Source organism: Anoplopoma fimbria, chromosome 24 (genome assembly GCF_027596085.1).
Source record: "Anoplopoma fimbria isolate UVic2021 breed Golden Eagle Sablefish chromosome 24, Afim_UVic_2022, whole genome shotgun sequence".
Lineage (NCBI taxonomy): Eukaryota > Metazoa > Chordata > Actinopteri > Perciformes > Anoplopomatidae > Anoplopoma > Anoplopoma fimbria.
Window position 1 is genome coordinate 461,538 of NC_072472.1, and position 18,984 is coordinate 480,521.

An 18,984-nucleotide genomic window follows, 5' to 3' on the forward strand; every position below is an offset into this window, starting at 1 on the left:
CCATGAATCGTTGTGGTACCTGGACCGTAGTCGTGCCTCCTGCTGTGAGCCCACTGACACCCACTGCTACTTCCATTATTATTATTAATCACATTACTATCCCTATTTTCATAACTATAATTCTACTGTAATAATTGCTGCTGTTATTATAAGTAGTCTTATTATATGAATCATTTATGTCATATACATTGAATGTGTTGTATCTCTGTTATGCTGTTCATTCTGTACACATGACATCTATTGCATTCTGTCCATCCTGGGAGAAGGATCCCTCCTCTGTCGTTCTCCCAGAGGTTTCTTCCTTTTTTCTCCCTGTTAAAGGGGTTTTTAGGGGAGTTTTTCCTGTGCCGATGTGAGGGAAGGACAGAGGATGTGAGGGTCTAAGGACAGAGGATGTGAGGGTCTAAGGACAGAGGATGTCTAAGGACAGGGTGTGAGGGTCTAAGGACAGAGGATGTGAGGGTGTAAGGACAGAGGATGTGAGGGTCTAAGGACAGAGGATGTGAGGGATGTAAGGACAGAGGATGTGAGGGATGTGAGGGTGTAAGGACAGAGGATGTGAGGGTCTAAGGACAGAGGATGTGAGGGAAGGACAGAGGATGTGAGGGTCTAAGGACAGAGGATGTGAGGGTGTAAGGACAGAGGATGTGAGGGTGTAAGGACAGAGGATGTGAGGGTGTAAGGACAGAGGATGTGTGTAAGGACAGAGGATGTGAGGGTGTAAGGACAGAGGATGTGAGGGTGTAAGGACAGAGGATGTGAGGGTCTAAGGACAGAGGATGTGAGGGTGTAAGGACAGAGGATGTGAGGGTGTAAGGACAGAGGATGTGAGGGTCTAAGGACAGAGGATGTGAGGGTCTAAGGACAGAGGATGTGAGGGTCTAAGGACAGAGGATGTGAGGGTCTAAGGACAGAGGATGTGAGGGTCTAAGGACAGAGGATGTGAGGGTGTAAGGACAGAGGATGTGAGGGTGTAAGGACAGAGGATGTGAGGGTGTAAGGACAGAGGATGTGAGGGTCTAAGGACAGAGGATGTGAGGGTCTAAGGACAGAGGATGTCTCATGTGCACAGATTGTAAAGCCCTCTGAGGCAAATTTGTAATTTGTGATTCTGGGCTATACAAAATAAACTGAATTGAATTGAATTGAATACTAGGTAGTACATATAAAGCTTTGATGTACATACATGATGATCTGTAGTGAGAGTGGTTTTGAAGAGAAAAGGGTAAAAAGACACCAGGGTTGACTTCATCTTGATCATGGTTGTTGTTGTGTTTTATGTTCATATATTTACAGTACCAGTCCAAAGTTTGGACACACCTTCTCATTCATTGGTTTTTCTTTATTTCTTTATTTTATTTTTTCTACATTGTAGATTAATATTGAAGACATCACAACTATGAAGGAACACATATGGAATTATGTGGTAAACAAACAAATGCTCAACAAACCAGAGTATGTTTTATATGTTAGATTCTTCACAGTAGTTGAATGAGAAGGTGTGTCCAGACTTTTGACTGGTACTGTACCTTTTTATAAATATTTATATTTGTACACAGTAGTTAAATGTCTACGCTGCCCTTTGTTGTCCTTCTTTAAGTTCCATTTCTGTGTATGTACGACTCTGTTTCTGATGTACTTTCATTTGCATTGTGTCAGTATTACTTTGTATCTTGTCGTTTCCTAGGACGACATAATGTAAATAATACAACTATACAACTCTAGATGACCAATGAGCGGCCTTTACAGCCACCTGTGTTGTTGTTTAATAGTTTAGTTAAGTTAGTTTAGTTTAGTTTAGTTTAGTTTAGTTAAGTTTAGTTTAGTTTAGTTTAGTTTAGTTTAGTTAAGTTTAGTTTAGTTAAGTTTAGTTAAGTTTAGTTTAGTTTTTAGTTTTTTGTTTTGTTAAGTTTAGTTTAGTTAAGTTTAGTTTAGTTTAGTTTAGTTAAGTTTAGTTTAGTTTAGTTTAGTTAAGTTTAGTTTAGTTTAGTTTAGTTTATTTGCACTATTGAGAAATATAAAAACATACCATTGATAAATGATATCACGCTGCAGGAAGACTGGGCTTATTTAAAGCCTCCACCTATATAATATTTAAATAAATCACAATACTATAACAAATACAAAGATGAAATACATATGTTATGAAATAGTAAGTCTCCACTATGAACTACTTTATTTCACCAGCAGGTTGTTGCTCTCACGTCGTATCTCTCCGCTCCAGCAGGGGGCGCTGTTTCTAAAAAGACGTAAACGTGTCTTCGCGACAGAAGCCGTAAAGCGTTACTGCGTAAACAAGATGGCGTCCGGCAGCGGGGTGAGTTCCTGGCTTTGTTTTTCACTGTTAAAAACATGAAATGAGGTTGAATGTTCTGCGACCTTCACCTCAGCCCGAGAGAGGCCGTGACTACCGGCCCGGAGAGCCCGGGACACGGGCCAGAGCGGGCCATAGCGGGCCAGAACGGGTAGAAACGCCGCCTTAGCTCACAGCTAGCAGCTAGCAGCTAGCCTGGAGAGAGACACCTCTCTTTACGTTTCATTGTTTGCGTTGGTTCCTCTCTACATAACATCATCTTTGTAGCTGCTAATGTTAGCAACAATACGACTTCCGGTCAGATTCTTTCACAATAAAATGGTCATTAACTCAAACACATCAGATTAAACACACTGAGTTAATCTGTTGTTCACTAACATGATATTTAGTTCAGTAGTTTGAATCTAAGCTTCCTGTTTCAGTGTGTGGAGTTTCACAATAAAAGCCTGGAACACTTCATCAAAGCTGTTCTTCAGACTCATTCTTTACTGATCAATACTGATCAATAATCAAAGTACAACTTCTACAGGATTCATGTAAAAACTGTTCCAGAGTCTTAATGATTCTGTTTGTATCTGTTAACAGTTATTATAGAAGAAAAACTTCAATATAACATCTGATTCATAACAAAGTAAAACACTTATCTGTGACTGAACCTAACGATTACTGACATTGTGAGTTCATTATCTTCTCTAAGGGAGCAGCTGCGTCTTCTTCTCTGACTCTTGACCTTCCTCTTCCTCTTCTTCTCTTGTAGTCCAGTAACAGTAAGAATGACTTCCGTCGGAAGTGGGACAAAGACGAGTATGAGACGCTCGCTCAGAAACGTCTGTCTGAGGAGAGGGACAAAGAGAGGAGAGATGGTGAGACTTTCATTTGTTTTCACTGATTTCACCTCTGATTTAGAGACTTTGAGTTCAGGAAGTGACATCAGTCTTCTCTGTGTTTTAGGGAAAATCGCTCCGCCGGTCAAGCGGGACATGCTGCGTCACCGAGACTACAAAGTGGATCTGGAGTCCAAACTGGGGAAGACCATCGTCATCACGAAGACCACTCCTCAGGCCGAGATGGGCGGGTAGGAACACCTTCATCACGTCTGAACCGTAGGCCTTTAGGAGCTGCTGCCTCGCTCTGATTGGCTGTCTTCTTCTTCTCTTTCAGTTATTACTGTAACGTCTGATGTCTTCTTCTTCTCTTTCAGTTATTACTGTAACGTCTGTGACTGCGTCGTCAAGGACTCCATCAACTTCTTAGATCACATCAACGGCAAGAAACGTGAGTTAACGTTGACGATGTGACAACCAATCAGATCACTGTGTGTGTGTGTGTGTGTGTGTGTGTGTGTGTGTGTGTGTGTGTGTGTGTGTGTGTGTGTGTGTGTGTGTGTGTGTGTGTGTGTGTGTGTGCGTGTGTCTAACTAAGTGTAACTGTGTTTTGTGTGTGAACAGACCAGAGGAACTTGGGGATGTCAATGAGAGTGGAGCGTTCGTCTCTCGATCAGGTGAAGAAACGTTTTGAGGCGAACAAGAAGAAGATGGAGGAGAAACAGAAGGAGTACGACTTTGAGGAGCGCATGAAGGAGCTGAGAGAGGAGGTGAGGAGGAGGAGGAAGCTGGGGGGGACAGGAAGCATCAGTGTGGTTTGTAGTTCTAGGGACAGGAAGTATCAGTGTGAGTTGTAGTTCTAGGGACAGGAAGTATCAGTGTGAGTTGTAGTTCTAGGGACAGGAAGCATCAGTGTGGTTTGTAGTTCTAGGGACAGGAAGTATCAGTGTGAGTTGTAGTTCTGGTGTTGATGGTCCTCTCTGTTGACAGGAGGAGAAAGCGAAGGCCTACAAGAAGGAGAAGCAGAAGGAGAGGAAGCGGCGAGCGGAGGAAGACGTGGACTTCGAGGAGGACGACGAGATGGCGGCCGTGATGGGATTCTCCGGTTTCGGCTCGTCCAAGAAGACTCACTGACACTCTGCGGCTCCTCGGGGAGGACCGCCGTGACCCGGGACCCAAAACCAGTCCGCTGGACTTTGGACCAGAACCAGACTCTAAAGACAGGAAGTCCTGATTCAGTCCTGATTCTCTGTCATCGTCATCGTTCTGATCTTCAAAGCTGTTTGTCCTCAGTCGTGCTTTTATTTTGGTTGTTTCATCGTTACATATAACTGTTTGTTTTTAAAGAGAGACGATGGACAGACGGACAAAACACACGCGTTCAAGTACATGCGGATAAAATACCCCCCCTCTTCAGAATGAACTGATCTTCATACAAAAATATATTCAGCAAGTTCAAATCTAAAGTTTTGATACAAACATCCAAATGCCTGTTTATAGTTCGTAAAAACTGAATATTTAATGTCAATAATTGGGAATTAAAATCCTGCTTTCATTCGGCATGAAAAGTATTTCAAAAGTTAATTATTAAAGTCAACAAATTTAATGTTTTAGATGTTAGTATGTTAGTTTAATTTTCATCATGTTCTGTTTGTGTGCTGGAAAATTCAGATTTGAATAAACACAGTTTTTTGTTTCTTATTGATTGTTTCAGTGAACGCATCACCAAAAAACATGCTAACCTGTCATGATGCTGTGTTGCCTTCAGGGACCATTTGTCAGCTTCTGCTTTTATTTAAATTGCAAATCTTTTTGTTAATAAAAACAAGGTTAACAGAGAAAAACTGTGTTCAGTCTCATAGATGAGATTTGATTTATTTATATTTAAAACATCTGATCAATAACATTCTAAAGAACAGAACTTAATATTTCCATCGTGGTACAGAGACTTTAAACATCAAACTAAACTAAAGTCTCTGATTCGTCCTGTTTCTGACTGTTTTATGAATTATTGTAACTTCTGATGTTTCAGCTCCTCTTTAATGTTTCAATTCACACTGCAGATACAACTGTTAACCAGCAGAGGGAGCTATACACGTGTGTGTATATGTATATATTTATGTGTGTATATATCGATCATCGATTCTTGATCTTGCTCCTTGTTTCTTACTCCTCGAAATGCATTTCAGAAATTGGGTTGAGTAAAGTTGGAGGACTGAGATTGATTCAAGGGTCACAAGTTGGAGAATCAAGGAGCGAGGATTCAAGAGGCACAAAACCAGGAACGGAGAAAGACCCAGTAACTCTTCACATGTTGTTTGGTTCATTTTTTAATGTTTTAAACACCTTCACTGTGTTCTTCCTCTGGTTCACACATTTTTAGACGCAGGGCAAAGCTGAAGCTATTTTGGTTTATTTGCATTTTCACACTTTAGCCGCTCTGTTACATCAACTGTGACTGCCGGTTATTCATGTGGGTATTTATTTATGTATCCAAACTCCCACAACTCTCTTTGAGTCATCAGAAAAGGCAGAGGAACTTGAAGGTTTGTCAGTTTGTGACAAAAGTTTCTGACTGTTTTATGAATTATTGTAACTTCTGATGTTTCAGCTCCTCTTTAATGTTTCAATTCACTCTGTAGATACAACCGTTAACCAGCAGAGGGAGCTATACATGTGTGTGTATGTATATATATATATATATATATATACATATACCATTAATGAACCCGACAGAGCCCCTCATCTCCTCTGCAAAATATTTTCTACACAAATGGACATTTTTAAATTAATTCCAGGTCCACATATGAAATGATGGCAGCAACTTAATATAAGTTTACCTCAGGGTGTTAAACGAATTCAACAGATATTAAAAACAGAAAAAGACTGAACATGAAAGAGAGTTTAGAGAAGCTGTCTCGGAGTACATTTACTAAAGTCCTGTACTGTTTAAGGTACATTCAGTAAACAACACGTTGTCTCTCGTTATGTCTCTGAGTTGTGTCCTCTTAACTTCTCACATCATTTCTACAACTGTTCAACCTGAATCATCCTCGATCCTCATCTGTCACCCCCCGCCTCCTGCCTCTCAATCCTTGATCTTGCTCCTCGATCCTTTATCCTCGCTCCTCGCTCCTCATCTTCAATCTATGTTTCTCGCTATTCGATCCTCACTCCTCTATTTTCGCTCCTTGATCATCGATACGATCATTGATTCGATCATCGCTCCTGGATCCTCGAATCTCGCTCCTCATCTTCAATCTATGATCCTCGCTCCTTGATCCTCGATCATCGTTCCTCGCTCCTCGATCATCGATTCTTGATCTTGCTCCTTGTTTCTTACTCCTCGAAATGCATTTCAGAAATTGGGTTGTGTTTGAAGTTTTTTGAACATTTTGTTTGGTTCATTTTTTAATCTTTTAAACACCTTCACTGTGTTCTTCCTCTGGTTCACTCATTAAAGGGTTAATTAAAGATTTTTAGACGCAGGGCAAAGCTGAAGCTATTTTGGTTTATTTGCATTTTCACACTTTAGCCGCTCTGTTACATCAACTGTGACTGCCAGTTATTCATGTGGGTATTTATTTATGTATCCAAACTCCCACAATGCACCTCTTTGAGTCATCAGAAAAGGCAGAGGAACTTGAAGGTTTGTCAGTTTGTGATGAATGTGCGTGGATGGATTTTGCCGACGGTTGAGTCCTTTCATAAATCAGGTGACATCACAACAAGTTTGAAACACATCTGTCAGATAAATAGTGCAAGTACGTTCACCAAAGTTGCAGTTTGATGCATGAGGACTCCATTAATCTGACATGAGTTCAGTGTGAACTGTCGCTGCAGCATCAGACCGAGCTCTCAAACTGATCCAGAGTCTGTAACTTCCTGCTTTTCTATCAGTGTTGAAGTCGTGCAGCAGCAGCAAGTGGGTGCAACTGTTCCGCTCTGTGGTCAGACGGGGGGTTGTGATGATGATGCCTTCACCCCCCGCTGCACAGTCACTTCCTCTAAAACGGAGGGAGGGATGAACGAGAGACATAGACACAGAGAAGGAGAGGAAGAGAGAGAGGAAGAAAGAAGGAAGCCATTTTGGTTCCTCAGCGACATGTCGGCCTGCACTTTGCTTTTTATGCTCTTCACATAAAAAGTACCGAGTTGATTTTGAGGAAGTAAAAACTTTGTGAAGACGGACGGACGGCAGTTATTTTATTTTTAGCGAGACTTTAAGTTTTTGCATTTTCTCAGGAAGGAGTGTGTTGAGCAGCGAGTGTGCTGAGCAGCGAGGCCTGAAGGAGACGGCAGGACGGGGAGAGTAACAGCTCATCTCCGGGTTGGATGAGGTTCTCCTCTCGGTGAAGGTTCTCTGGTTTGGTTCTGTGAGGAGGTTCTGTGAGGAGGACGCAGGATGAGCGCCGACCAAGTGCCGTCCAGGACGGTGGTGTCGGGGTGGAGCCCTCAGAAGCTGGCAGACTACCTGAAGAGGGTGAGACCTCTGTCCTCCTCCTCTCTTCTTCTTCTTCTTTATTTTGTTTCTGGACACAGAAACTGAGAGTTGCTGCCGTTCGCGATCAGTTCATTCCAGCTCAGTCGGCGCCTCGTTATCTGTTATCTAAACAGTTAGACAGGAGGACGTCTTTCTGATACAGCTGGGACGGGTATCCTTAGGATTCTATCAATACTAGTACTCTAATCAAGACTCTTATCAGTTCTTTTTTGATTATTTTGTGAGAAAAAAGACAATTAAAAAAGAAAAGAATCAACATTGCTTTATTATTAGCAATACAAGAAGTTCCAAAATCTTTAAAATACATCCTCATCTAAATGATTATCTAAGTGATCAAAGTATTAAATGCATTATAAACAAAGTAAACAATCTGATTTGGCTGCAAAACATCTACTAGAATGAAGATTTTTAAGACCTCCTGTTTCTTAGAGTATTTTATCAGTTAATTAATTGTGAATGTTGTAACGTTAGTTTCTGAGCCGCTGCTTATAAGATGAGGCGGTATTTGAATATACAAGACTGTGTCATCTGCATACAAACAAACGTGTTCATCCAAATGTGTGTCTCAGATGAACCTGACGGGTTGTGATAAAGTGGTTCTGAAGAACTCCATCGACGGAGCCAGATTCGTGGTGAGTTCATTCAAAAATATGAATAAAGTTTTAGTGAAATCCTCCTGACAGAGGAGAGGTGAGGAGGAGGTAGTGAAGGAAACGAGGAAGTAGAGAAGGAGAGGAGAGAAGGAGTAGAGAAGGATGTAGATATGAAGGAGGAGGTAGAGAAGGAGAGGGAGGAGGTAGATATGAAGAGGAGGGAGGTGGAGAAGAAGGAGGTAGAGAAGGAGAGGAGGAAGTATAGAAGGATGGGAGGATGTAGAGAAGAAGAAGAAGAAGAAGGAGAAGGGGAGAGAAGGAGAGGAGGTGGTAGAGAAGAAGAAGAAGGGGGGTAGAGAAGGAGAGGAGGAGGTAGAGAAGGAGAGGAGGAGGTAGAGAAGGAGAGGAGGAGGTAGAGAAGGAGAGGAGGTGGTAGATAAGGAGAGGAGGACGTAGAGAAGGAGAGGAGGAGGTAGAGAAGGAGAAGGGGAGGTAGAGAAGGAGATTGTTAAATGTCTTCATGATGAAATAAACATTTCTCTCTCGTTCTGTAGAATCTGAGTGACAACGACCTCCAGAAGTTCCCTAAACTTCACGCTCCGTGAGTCCTGATCAGCTGATCATTGAAACCTTTATTGACAGTAAACATGAGTTTATGGTCTCAATCTCTAGTTTCAAGTCTTCTTCAATACAGCATGATGTTCATTTAGTAAATGATGCTCCATTTAGAGTCAAACAGACCATAAAGCAGGGGATGCTTTAGGGCGGGGCTACACACTGATTGACAGGTCGACACCAGAGACGTATACGGCGTCTCTACCTCACTCCTCCTCACTCCATATATGGTCACTTCCGGTTTACGGGTTGCACAAAAAACAAGATGGTAATGAACAAAATGCCAAATTTCGAGACCATAAACTCATGTTTACAATGTTTACTGAGGGAATAAATCAAGAGAGAAGTAGAGTCATTTTCTCATAGACTTCTATACAACCAGAGGAGTCGCCCCCTGCTGGACAGCAGAGAGAATGCAGCTTTAACACAGGAAGCAATGGCTTCACTTTTGAATAACCTTTATTTGTCTCTTTGAATAACCTTTATTTGTCTCGTCAGGATGATCTCAAAGTTCAGTGCTGAAATCAGCAAGAAAGAGGAGAGAAGAGGCCTGTTTGGTAAAAAGTAAGAACTGTTTTTTGTTACTGTTGATTAAATGTTCAGTTTTTACAGATTTAAATTTAGAACACTTTTGGTTTCGCAGAGAACTCATCTTCCTGTCTATGAATAGATTCAATATGAACTGCTCTTTAAAGAACCCTGAGCTTCGTTCTGTCTTTCTGTGTTAGTGAAACTTATAATTAAGTCAAATTTAAAACAATGATACAGATACAGATACATTTGGTTCGAATTTAAGATATTATGGGATTATTATACAGTTTAGAGTAATAACTGAAGTAGCAGGTGTACTTTTATCAACAGTACTGTGTTTTTAAAGATTGTTACTGATGATGTGATTCAGCCGACAGTTTCAAACCCACAAACTTTGTACTTTGTGATGAGAAATAATAATAATAATAAAAATGTATATTTTTTCTTTCAATCACAGATCAACACCTAAATATCATGAACCAGGTAGGAACTTTGATTCCATTCATTGATCACATATATTCTCATGTTATTGATTATATTAATGATGAACTTTATTATATATAAAATTCCGCCCGACGTCATACTTTATGTTAAATTGTTTTATTCATATTATTGGATTATATTTCTATATTAATACAGACTTATCCTTTATATATTATTCTGATTTAGATGGTATATTATTACTCATCATGAGGCAGTATTGCAGTATCAGTTTAAGTACAACATTGGTTGAAGGTACTTTATGTACATTTACTTTTAAGTTTTATTTATCTATCTGAATTATTTCTATCTGAATTATTTCTCTTTGCGCTGCTGCAACAACTGAATGTATCCTCTGATGATCAATACAGTTAAAGGAAATATATAGTGTAAATATATATAAATATATAGATCTGTGTATATTTCTCCTCTGCAGACACGACTGCTGAAGTTCAGGGTTGGGGTGAAGACGAGTTTGTAAGTCTTCATCTTTTTCTTTTTTCTCCATTTGTGTCTTTTAAACCAGAAAATGTACTGTTGTACAAATCAAGGTACTTTTACTTGAGTCGGCTTCTAAGATTTTTACACAAAAAATATGAATAGTTTATGAAATATGTCATAAATTAAACTAAAGTCGGATAATTTTAACCCCTCGTAAAATAAACGAGCAAGTTGGGTTGCCGAATAGTATCACAGTGTTGTATTAGTACTTCTACTGTAACAGAATACTATCACAGTGTTGTATTAGTACTTCTACTGTAACAGAATACTATCACAGTGTTGTATTAGTACTTCTACTGTAACAGAATACTATCACAGTGTTGTATTAGTACTTCTACTGTAACAGAATACTATCACAGTGTTGTATTAGTACTTCTACTGTAACAGAATACTATCACAGTGTTGTATTAGTACTTCTACTGTAACAGAATACTATCACAGTGTTGTATTAGTACTTTTTACTGCAGTAGAGGACCTGAATTCTTTCTCCCCTTCCGTCAGGATGATGAAGACTTCGACAGTGACTATGAGAATCCGTGCAGCGGTGATGACGAAGACGAGGGCGACTACGAGTCCCCCAACGAAGACCTGGACGGGTCCAACGACTACGAGCCCCCTCCCACCGAACCACCAGAGGACCTGGTCCACAAGCTGATCCCCAGCCTGCCCATCTCAGATGAAGATTACATAGGTAGACCACATAAAGCCTCGTTTATCCACACGCACTTGAAAGCACCACGGAGTACTTTACGTTGTATTTTGTGAACAGAGTTGTAGCTTCGGGTCGTCAGAAATACAATCTCAACTTCTCATTAAATTGGTATTAGTACTTTTACTGTCACAGAGTAGTATCATGTTTTAAAGAGGTTCATATTTCCACGGTGTTTCAGTCTGGACAGCAGGGGGCGCTGCAGCTCACAGAGTAGACAGACATGATGATAGAACACATTAAACCAGTAAACTGTTGTTAATACACTGACTAATCACTGTGTGTGTGTGTGTGTGTGTGTGTATCATGTGTTCATATTTCCACGTGTTTCAGTCTGGACAGCAGGGGGCGCTGTGTGTGTGTGTTAAACCAGTAAACTGTTGTTAATACACTGTGTGTGTGTGTGTGTGTGTGTGTGTGTGTGTGTGTGTGTGTGTGTGTGTGTAGACAGCCATGTGACATCCAGAGGCCCGCCCCCTACTGTGTGTCCCCGCCCCCCCAGCCTCCAACCTGTCAGTATCGACTCCCCGGATGGTGAGTCTCATTTTGAATCTTGAGTGTTAAACTGTTCTCGTCTGTTGTCCGTTAACCAAACCTCCTCCTGTGTGTTTGTGCAGCCGGAGTCGTCCTCCTCCAGAAGAGACGTCTCCCCAAACTGTCGGGGGGGAAAACGTGAGTCAGCGTTAACTTACATCATCATCTCTGGTGATAATAAACGTCCATAAAGAAACAGAGTCCTCCTGTCTCTGAGATCTCTCACAGTGACGGTCGAGCTGATCACAGATCAATAAGAGTCTCTTTGATTCTGTGTTCAGTCCCTCCAGGGCCGCCGCAGATCTTTCGTGGCAACAAACCGGGCCGAGATTCAGGATCGAACTCGTCCCCCGTCCGAGGTAACCCTGGACCAGGACCAGTATTCCTGATTAGTTGATTTCCTTCAACTGGTTTCACTTCATTACTCTGAAAAAGAACCGTAAATGCACCAAAGTCAACACTGACAGTGTATTCTTTAAATAAAAGATCAGTAAAAATGAATTTCTTTCCTAATACTTCTCAAATAATGTTACAGAAAAAAAAGATTAAATGTGATGTATTGGCCATCTGTAAAGAGTATAAAAGGTATTAAACAGATTTTTTAATCATGAGGAAACTAACTTTTCTCTGCTCCACAGGACCTCAACCCAACACAATGGACAAGGTGAGTTTTTCTTTTTAAACAAACTTGATTTAACAGCACACAGCAGTTATCATGTAATACTACTTCAGTATTCACATTTAGAAATTAAAGACAAACCGATGATATGTGTAATTTAGAAAACTGAAAAGAAAACGGGACCGAGACCAGAACCTTGAGGAACTCCACTCGTATCATCAGGGAGGCTGAAAAGCTTCCTGTGACTTTCTTTAAAATACTTTGGTCTTTATTGTTTTAATTCTATTTGTGTTTTTTTTCACAGCCGGGCTCACATTCTCGGAGGTAGGTTCAGACACACTGTTCTTAATTATTAGGAATAAATGAGGGGGCACCAAAGGGGTCTGTGGTGGGTCCTATACTATTTACATTTAACCAATATTGTCACTCCAACATGGAGTTATAATATCTATCTTTATGCAGATGACACTGTCTTGTATGTTAACCATTTCACAATGGTAAACATTGATCAAGGTGACCAAACAAAACAAAAACAATAGATATTAAATATTAAGACAAGTAGAAGGAGGCTATGGATGAAATATATTTACAGGCTGATTATTGTTATCTGAGACTATAATACAATATAATATAATATGACATACCCATAATCTTTAATGTTTTCAGGCCTCCTCAGGTTGATTCCCCCGATCCTCCCACCTGGTCCAAACCACCCGTCATTCCTTCGTCCTCCACCTCCGTCAGCAGGACCAACTCCTCCGCCAGACCTCCTCCCAACAGGTCATTCATCAAATTAAACAACTCTTCATCCAGTCACTTTATTACCTCACAGTGTTTGAAGTCATTGTCACCACTGTTGTCATCTTAATGTTTTTATTCCCATTCTTCATGATAAAGATCAAACAGCTTATTGAAGCTTTTGATAATAATCAGATTGTTGTATGTGGTTTGGTTTTACAGGTTTGATGGGAGGAGAGAGGTAAGTTTCTGTTCAGACAGAGTTTTATTGTGAAGGTTAATTTATCCAGAATGAGCTCTGATTCTTTTTCTTCTCTTCTCTCTCATCAGCAAAACGAAGGTGAGATTAGTTTTTTTGCATTCCATGCACAAAAGCATATCCCAAAATATCACAGTGGTTCTTTAAATACATTTTCTCTCTTCCAGCTCCTAAACACAACACCTTCCCCCTCCCCGGTAAAAGTCTGCCCCCCCGCCCCGGACTCCCCGGACTCCCTTCACACCAAGGAGACAGGTATGAAAAAATAATATGGTAAAAAAGTAATTATCATGCATCCTGTCAGTACTGGAGTACCACAGGGTTCAACTGTAGGCCCACTTCAGTTTTTTAACAACAACAATAAAGAAAATAAACTAAAATCCTCCAACCTATCAGGGAAACTATTTTTTAATGTTTTGATTATAAGTGGTCTTCTTCTACTCTTGTATTACACATTGTTTTTTTAATACCTTTCTTTTAAAACAACTGTTTGAGTTTATATGAACAGGTAAAAGCCAAACAAAAATACTTTTTTTACTAACAATCTGTAGGCGGATGTGTATGTTTTTATGCTTAATTTAAAGTATCACATTAGAAAAGCTGTATGCAAAATTTCATAAAAAATGTTTTTGCGCTCACTTAAGGTGTATTGGTTTGTGCTGAAAAAGAGTTGGTAAACTAAATGGTTTATGGAAACACCATTGTAAATTCTGACATAGCAAACATTTAACTCATATGACTAATCAGCCGTTTCTGTTGTCAGCATCTTTTTATATAAATATTTACATTGTCTTTGTCTCAGTTCTTTTTTAATTTGCTTTAAAACTGAATTGAAACATGGTAGATCAAATCTGAAACATGGCAGAAGTTTTGACCTTTTATTATTATCAAGAGAGATCTGTAATGAGAATGTTGCCTGCTTTTAATCCTTCTGCATAAGCAGATAAACCAGAACTACTTTCTAACTAGATAATATCTGGGAGAATCAAATCTGCAAACATTGTAGAAGACACAATGTCACAATCTCAGGAGGCAGCGAGCAGAGTTCAATCATTTAAAGCAAAAGGTAAACTTACAGCTGAGTGTCCATAAACAAACAGAAGAACCTCCACGAACAGCTGACAGATGAGCTGACAGGGAATCAAACACAGCTGGAACACATCAGCAGCCAATCACAGAGACCAGGAAGTAAAACCAGTCATGATACAGGAAAAGAGTGTGTGAACTTACAAAATAAAACAGGAAACAGACTGAAAGGTAAACAAGGAATAACAGAGGCCCAAGAACGGAGCCCTGGGGCTCACCGCCCGGTTAGAACATCAACATCTTTATTACAAATATAATTTTCAACAACACAATCACAATTGCTGTTTCAAGAAAACCATATTTACAGTTCAGATTCACTGTATAAAATTGTTTTCATGCATTATGAAATAAGCAAAGATGAATATCACGTGATTGTCCTAATAGAACACAAGTTATAAACCACACCGCTCAACATTCTGTCACGTTTGATGAACAATGTGTTTCTTTTGTTTGTCTCCGACCAGTCTGCCTCCCAGTGTTCCCAGTGCAGGATCTCTGCCTCACAAACTGCAGTCTGGTAAGAACTCAAACATTAAAGGAAAAGTTCCACAATATTCTGATTCCTGCTGAGAGTAAAGCTCCATTCAAACAGGACTAACTTTACATTCATGAGACACTTTGAGTTCATGTGGATATCGCCTTTATATGAGTTTATGGTGGCGAATTATACAGCCAGGAGTTAATAGAATATTACAAAATAACTTTTAATCTTATAATGTATAAACTTAAGGCTTAAATTACTCCATTGTTTGCTTTTTGCCCCACAAATTATGCAATATACAAATAAATAAATGCAGGAAACAGTTGCAGAATGTGAACAATTCTTATTGTGCAAACTGCAAAAAAGATATTATTATTTTAAATACGCCAACAATTCAATTAAATGTGGCTTTTTTTGTCATGAAAGTTTCAAAGAAAACAATTTGCCAAAGAATCAAAATAAAGCCAGTATGACTGTATATGAAAAATTAATATTAAACATGAAATTATAACTGGTGTACAATATGAAACAGTAGAACTACATGTAAACTAATATGGACTGTAAATATGAATATATGAGCATTTACTGCTCTCTTGATGGCTTTAATGGTTTCTAACCCCGTCGTCACCACAAATCTAAATAAATATGTTTACACACGTCAGAAACATTAGGTGGTGTTATTAACGTTAGTGTCAAATGTCAATGTGATAAAACATTCATTTTCGTTGCGTTCCCTCTTATTTATATTTATTTATTTATTTTTACTTAAATTAATGTGGAGAACAAATTATTGAGGACAGTCTTGTAATGACCCTGTTCAACCACTAGAGGGCACACTGCTGCTTTGTCCTGCAGAAGGTTTATTACATCATTTCCACATTACATTACAGTCATTTAGCAGACGCTTTTCTCCAAAGCGACTTACAGTCAGTAGTATGTTACATATCATTCACCCATTCACACACTGATGACAGGCTACCATCAAGGTGCCACCATCAGACTCTAACTAACATTCATCATCAGTCCACACCGATGGCCTTCAGGAGCAACTTGGGGTTAAGTGTCTTGCCCAAGGACACATCGACTGCTGAAGCCGGGCCACAGCCGCCCACTATCACCATCAGTAAGAACTGTACTGACTCTGTGTGTGTGTGTGTGTGTGTGTGTGTGTGTGTGTGTGTGTGTGTGTGTGTGTGTGTGTGTGTGTGTGTGTGTGTGTGTGCAGCGGTCAGACAGTCGTTTCGTCCTTCTCCACCTACGACAGCACACACACAGGTAACAACACACACGCCTACACACACATAATACACACATTTGTCTGTCTTGTCATGTGGGGACCCTCAATGGTTTAAGTCTTCCTCTGGCTCTGAACCTTAAAACAGAGTCCTGATCCTCAAACGGATCTCCTGAAGACCTAATAACTGATGTCCTCACTATGACGTTTAAAACTGTGGGTCCTCACAAAGATAGCAAAACAAGAAGTTTCTTATTCACTTCTGAGCTTCCCAGACACACTTTTCATTTCGTCCCCTTCAGATCACTGTGACGGACTCCAGAACAGAAGTAAAGAGATTTTCTCTCCTTCTTAATGTCTTAAATACAGATTTTAACATTTTACTATAAAACATTTAAAGCACTTCATGGCCCCACACATCTCTGAATGACTGCGTCCTCATAAACCTGCTCACAGTCTTAAGGTCCTGTTAGCTGTTACTTTACTCGACTTAAAAATGATCAGTATCTACTTTTAAATCCCTATTTTATAACCTTAATATATGCACACATACATATAGTACATGCAGGTTTGTTTATGTATTAAATTCATATGTTACCTGTTTGTTTTTCTTTATTTAATTTAGTCCTTGTCAAGCAGTGTTATTAAAAATAAACTTAAAGATCAAACAGGTGTTCCTGTGGATGTTCTTCACCGTGTGGACAGCAGGTGGTGTAGTCGTCATTGTGTTTGTTGTTCTGTTGAACAGCTGAGATGATAATAATAATGAATAAATAAATAATATTAACTTTAGAAGCAGAGTTTACAAAGTGTTTTGACAGACAAAGCAATAAAAACAACAGAAAGCTCAACAGTGATTCTGAACAAAGCCAGACAAACTGATGAAACAATAAAACTAATCTTTACTATAAGAACAAGATAATAAGATGTTTTCATGTTTGTGTAGGAGCTGGACCCTCGCTGGTATGTTGGCAAAGTGACCAGAAGTCAGGCAGAGGGATGTCTGAAACAAGTCAATAAGGTAACGAAGCTGAGAATAAAAGTAGAGTTCACTTCCTGTTTTCTTTTAAATTAACGTTTTTTATTTATTTTAAATGGAATAAAACTGTTTTGAGCAACATTTCTCATTTGCCAGTTTTCCCTCAGCTATTATTACTTAAAAAAAAAACACTCAGTGAAACATGAAACACAGAAACCACAGGGCTCAAGTTGTAGTCCAGAATTAAACCCACTGATGCATCATGGGAAATGTATTTCTCAACACTCAGTATGATGACAAACAGGAGTAAGACAAAGATAACGGGGGAATAAAATGAAAAATACTGAATAAACTAGTCCTACGAGTAGAAACTACTACTAGTACTAGAGTACAGTGTTTGAGTGAATGTACTGAGTCCAGCTCACGTGTTATCCTGTTGTCTTGTTGAGGACGGGGCGTACCTGGTGAGGGACAGCACCCGGCAGCAGCCCAACCAGCCCTTCACCCTGATGGTCCTCTACCAGGACAAAGTCTACAACATACAGATCCGACAGCAGAACCAAAACTTCCTGCTGGGAACCGGACTCAAAGCCCAGGAGGTAAAACAAATCTGTCAGAGGTGTCTTTAGCAGCCCCTAGTGGACATTAGAGAAAGTGCAGTGGTTTTAGTAAAAATACTAATACCACACAGTAAAAATACTGTTATAGTAAAAGTATCAATACCACACACTTATAATACTCTGTTACTGTAAAAGTACTAATACCACACAGTATAATTACTCTGTTACAGCTTAAGTACTTACACCACAGATTATAAAAACCTTGTGACAGTATAGAGTACTAATACCACAACGTAAAAATACTCTGTTATATAAAAAGTACTAATATTACACAGTATAAATACACTGTTACAGTAAAAGTACTAGGACCACACAGTAAAAACACTCAGTTTTAATAAAAGTACTAATACCACACAGTAGAAATACTCAGTTGCAGTAAAAGTAGAAATACCTCACTGATAGGTACTGTGTTGTAATACAGTATAATACTAATGAAACACAATGTACCTTTTCATTTTTCATGTTTTCAAAATAAATTAAATAAATCTGTCGGATAAATGTATTGGAGTAGAAGTATAAAGGAATATGAGAAGGAAGTACTCACAGGTGTACTTGAGTAAATGTACTTTCCTCCTGTGTGTCCAGATCTTCCCATCAGTGAGCGGCATGGTCTCCCATTACTCCCAGTCTTACCTGCTCCTCATCGACGCCAAGAACCGCAGCCCCGGCCAGCAGAACCAGTGTAAGCTCTCCGACCCGGCCGGGTACCACATGAGCCGGCAGCAGTGGTCCTGACCGGATAGAACCGGATCAGACCGGATCAGACCGGATCACAGAACTAAACCAGAGGAAAACAACAAACAGAATACATTTGTTTTTCTGTGACCGACAGTGAAAAGTTCTGGTTTCTTCGCGTCGCTTCATTTGCTTCTTTTTAAAGATTTATTAATAACAGTTTGTATCTTTGTGTCAAACCTTTAAAGGTTTTACATTTAACGTCTGTATGACGCTACACATCCAGGACAAGATGTTGGATGAACGCTGTATTTGTACAACATTAAAGTAGAATCCACATTCAAACTATGCATGTTTATGGTTGAAGCTGAGCTAAATAAATCCCAAGTTCCAGAGTTGTATTTACAGATTACATTTTGTTTGTTTAATGATGTTTGTTTATGAACCTCAGAAGCAGATTCAATTCAAAATATTTTGAATATTTTGAATTGAAATATTTAATAATTGAGTCAATTGGTTTAAACTTCATAGTGAAAAGTGGGATAAATAGCTCTTGATAAACTTTCAATGTTAACGGCAGGCAGCTTGAAGCTAACGGTGAAAACAGCGCTAACAGAGCAAGAAATCTAACAAACAGTGCTAACAATGCAAACAACAGCTAGCAGAACTAACAGTGCTAACAGAACTA

The 18,984-nt window shown here is 39.4% G+C and overlaps 2 protein-coding genes across 2 annotated transcripts; both read left to right on the forward strand.

The window, feature by feature from the left end:
* Window positions 1-2,235: 2,235 nt before the first annotated feature.
* Window positions 2,236-4,972, forward strand: zmat2 (zinc finger, matrin-type 2). Its single transcript, XM_054625463.1, has 6 exons — window positions 2,236-2,317; window positions 3,072-3,177; window positions 3,266-3,389; window positions 3,516-3,589; window positions 3,763-3,908; window positions 4,129-4,972. Exons 1-6 carry the CDS (start codon window positions 2,300-2,302, stop codon window positions 4,270-4,272), a joined length of 612 nt encoding a protein of 203 aa, XP_054481438.1. The 5' UTR covers window positions 2,236-2,299; the 3' UTR covers window positions 4,273-4,972.
* A 2,155-nt stretch (window positions 4,973-7,127) lies between these two features.
* lcp2a (lymphocyte cytosolic protein 2a) lies at window positions 7,128-18,712 on the forward strand. The gene is given in 21 exon segments (XM_054625485.1): window positions 7,128-7,621; window positions 8,212-8,274; window positions 8,790-8,836; window positions 9,349-9,414; window positions 9,839-9,864; window positions 10,298-10,338; window positions 10,864-11,053; window positions 11,519-11,565; window positions 11,567-11,605; window positions 11,689-11,743; window positions 11,887-11,964; window positions 12,244-12,269; window positions 12,529-12,548; window positions 12,891-13,004; window positions 13,185-13,207; window positions 13,389-13,476; window positions 14,772-14,824; window positions 16,014-16,063; window positions 16,969-17,043; window positions 17,451-17,600; window positions 18,207-18,712. Coding segments are annotated over 21 exon segments (1,479 nt in total). The 5' UTR covers window positions 7,128-7,543; the 3' UTR covers window positions 18,357-18,712.
* The last annotated feature ends 272 nt before the right edge of the window (window positions 18,713-18,984 follow it).